The sequence below is a fragment of the Hipposideros armiger genome, unplaced genomic scaffold (genome assembly GCF_001890085.2).
Source record: "Hipposideros armiger isolate ML-2016 unplaced genomic scaffold, ASM189008v1 scaffold_95, whole genome shotgun sequence".
Classification (NCBI taxonomy): Eukaryota; Metazoa; Chordata; class Mammalia; order Chiroptera; family Hipposideridae; genus Hipposideros; species Hipposideros armiger.
In genome coordinates, this window is record NW_017731445.1 from 3,651,424 (window position 1) to 3,654,780 (window position 3,357).

The following is a 3,357-nucleotide window of genomic DNA, read 5'->3' on the forward strand; positions in this document are numbered from 1 at the left end:
ACACTCTTGAGCGAGCTCTTAACCAACTGAGCCACTCGGCCGGCGAGATTTGGATTTTCTATTGACTCATATTCTCTTTCTCCACAATGTAGAGTGGACAAAATAATTTTCCAGGTAGTCTGCCAAAAAGAGGGTTTTATTTGGGAAAAGCAGCAGCAAAACCGCCGCAGCAGTGTGAGAACATGCACCCCCGACTGGCCTCTCACGTGCAACATTTTTTCCCCCCTCCCAAGATGGTCCCTCTCTCTATATATACATCCTTCCCCTAGGACAGTAAAGTTTTAGAACTACAAAGTTTTAGCAGGAAGTGAGGGCTAGAGAGTAACAGGAAGACCAGCCCCTTCCATAGACTGCCCAGCTCTTGGGTCAGTTTCTTCCAGTGCCAGTTCACTTTTATCAATGACAATTCTGAAGCAGGTATTACTGCAATTTCACTGCAGTTCTTCCTAGCTAACTCTGTCATGCCTGAAGCTTGACCTACCTGATTAATTATCAGTGAGTTAGATGGGTACTGGAAGGTTAAATCTGGGGTCTCCTCACACCACACTTTCAAGTACACACATTGCCAGGTAAGTTTTGAGAAATTCTAGGTGTTATTCACCAGTCTTTCTCTCTGGACACTGAGATAGCAGTCTCTTCTTTCCTGGGCTGTAAGCTCTTTCCTTCTGAGTCTCTTCCTCTGCTGCCATAAATTCAAATGCCTACTGCTCCTCTCCAAATTCATTCTTCTCTGCTCTAATAAATTTCCTCTATCTTTTTGTCTTATTGCCTTCCTCTGAATTACACCTTTGACTCAAGAATGCCAGTGCTTCTAAAAATATTACATTATTCCTAGTGAAAGCAGCTCAGGCAATTTCTTCCTAAAAGTAGGTTTCACTTCTAATTTTCTGTATGAACAAACGTTTCTTTAACTGCTTCATCTCCAAATTGTGCACTGGCTCCATCAAACAATGAGAATTCTGACCTTTCAGGACTATGTTTCCTTATAGAACAAGCTTACTTAAAAATAATACCTGATTCATTTATTCATTCACTCAACCAATAAATATCAAATAAAAGGCATCGTAACAGACAAAACGTATATAAAATGTGTTGTGTCCTTAAGGAGCTTACAATCCAGATAAACACACTGAATCAAAGGCAGTATGAAACAAAGATCATATGGCCATATATTATATGGTATGAGTATTTATAATAGAGTTGTGCTTGTCCACTCCTGACCAAAAAAATCATTATTAATAAAAGCCAAAGTGCAATCAACAATGTGTCCTTCAGTCTCTATGGTTCAAACTGATCAGTCCCATATTAATGGAATGCCTTATTTTAGTTTAGTAAGGTAAATAAAGCATAACTTGCCCAGCTTTTTCAATTTCATCATTCTGAATTTGGAAATCAAAGCATGGTTCTGATTCTCATTCTCTAAGCACTTGCTTTTTAAAGAAACAAGTTCTCTATGGAGAGTCAAGCTACTTTTATTTATTCAGTACAGGGTAAGTTCCAGTTTCTCTACCAAGTCATTCACTATTGCCCTAATTTCTATTTACTACCTTGATTGTGTGTGCTTCTCACTTCCCTAGATCAAAAGATGATGCTTAAATATAAAGAACTTAAAAACAGGGCGGAAACACAGCAGCCATAAAAGACCTGTCTATCATTACAGTGTAAATGTTGAGGAAAAGGTTAAAATCGAAGTGAGCAAGTGTGTATTTCAAAGTGCTTTGGTTCATTAAACAGTCATTTTTATTTTAAAGCCATTATATCAGAGTTATTTGCACTGCTACTGCATAAATTCAGAGATCTATTGTATTCAAAAATGTTTTATTATGTTATTTTATTTCTTTCCCCAAAAGATAAATATACTTTCAATTTTAAAATGGAAAAGTTTTGGAAAATGAATATTCAATATACAGAAATTCACTTTACCAAAAATATTAGGACTTGAACTGCATTTAAAGTGCCCCTGTATTTTATACTGATCCTCCAGAGAACACATTTTTAGCTTCTGATGAGAGTCTCTCATTTTATTCTCGTCACTCCAGGCATCCAGAAAAGAGAGAAACATGATATTAAGCATCTAGCAAAGCAAAATCATTCCATAAGAAAATATCATAAAGGGTACTTATGTGAGAGTCACACAACAGTAACCTTTCCAAGAGCTCCTAACTGGTAAGCCCTTAAAAAGCCCGAGACCCAGTGCTGGATACTCATCCGCCGTCCACCCCAAATCCAGCCTGTGTAACCAGACACCTACCACTCGCTTTGGCTTCCATGTAAGAGGGGCCATCCTCAAAAGTGAAGATCTGGGACACGCTCTGGCCCAGGTAGGAGGGAGGCGGATAGTAAGAGTGCATCCTGTACTGGGAACTCACTGCATGGCGGTTCTCCGAGGTTTTCATCTGCTTAAGAGAAAAAGAAGGAATAATATTGAGACCAAAGTTGCATTTTACACTCATTACAAGAATTGCCTAATTCTTTAAATAAAGGGGATAGCTTATAAAGTTGGAAGTATCCTCAACCACGAATATGCACTCCAGGGCACTGATCCTGAAAATACTAGAACTGTGCATCCTGAGGTGCCTTTTCAATCTTGGGGCCCCTGCTAAAGCACCCCTAAAATTCCATCTGGTCATATAATGCTTGATTAACAAGTACTAAAGAGAAGAGGGTGGGGAAAATGGGAGAGTGCTGCTTAGGAGCCAACAGAGTCCGCTGTAACACAGACTAGCTTGTTTGATGCGCAGCCAAGTTATTTCACTTCCTCGCGCTTCTTCATGTGTAAAGCTGGCATCTTACCCCAGTTACCTTACAGGGTTCATACGGAGAATATTTTTTTCAAGAAACAACATGCAAATAGCATGTGAGGATCAGCTGTTGTCATTCGCATGATGCTGTGCTGTCACTCAGCATCCATCCCAACTTCCCGCCCATGCTCTTCCCGGTAACAAGGAACAAAAGTCTGGTATCTCTGTTTCCCGATTCTCCTGTCAACAGGGCTCTGGAGGTGACTTGGATTCTGTTAATGGGACATGGAATGAGGTTTGGGAGACAGAAGGGAAGGCAGAAGTGAGCACATGCTGTCCCTCCAGCAGCAATGAGCTGCTGACCCTCGGCAGTCATGCATTTTTTCTGGCACTCAGACCCTGCCTTTGGGACCATGGGGCAGCTTTTACGTAAGGAGTAATTTGCATAGCTTCTCAACTTCCCACTCAAAGCTACGAAGATGGGACCTTCGGGCTTAGAAGGGGATCCCCCTTCCACTTCCCTGGTTCTTTGTAGCCACTTCCACAAACACCTAGAATTCGTCTGTTTCCTGCACAGAACCCTGGTAGACACTGAGCTTTAAATGCATGATCGCAT

The 3,357-nt window shown here is 40.8% G+C and overlaps 1 protein-coding gene across 1 annotated transcript in view; it reads right to left on the reverse strand.

Annotated features, from left to right (window-relative positions):
• The window catches only part of DMRT1 (doublesex and mab-3 related transcription factor 1), a 115,234-nt gene that overhangs the window by 47,828 nt on the left and 64,049 nt on the right, over positions 1 to 3,357 (reverse strand). Inside the window, exon 4 of the mRNA XM_019645888.1 lies at positions 2,252 to 2,396. Within this exon, the coding sequence (XP_019501433.1) occupies positions 2,252 to 2,396 (145 nt within the window). The remainder of the gene's footprint in view (positions 1 to 2,251; positions 2,397 to 3,357) is intronic.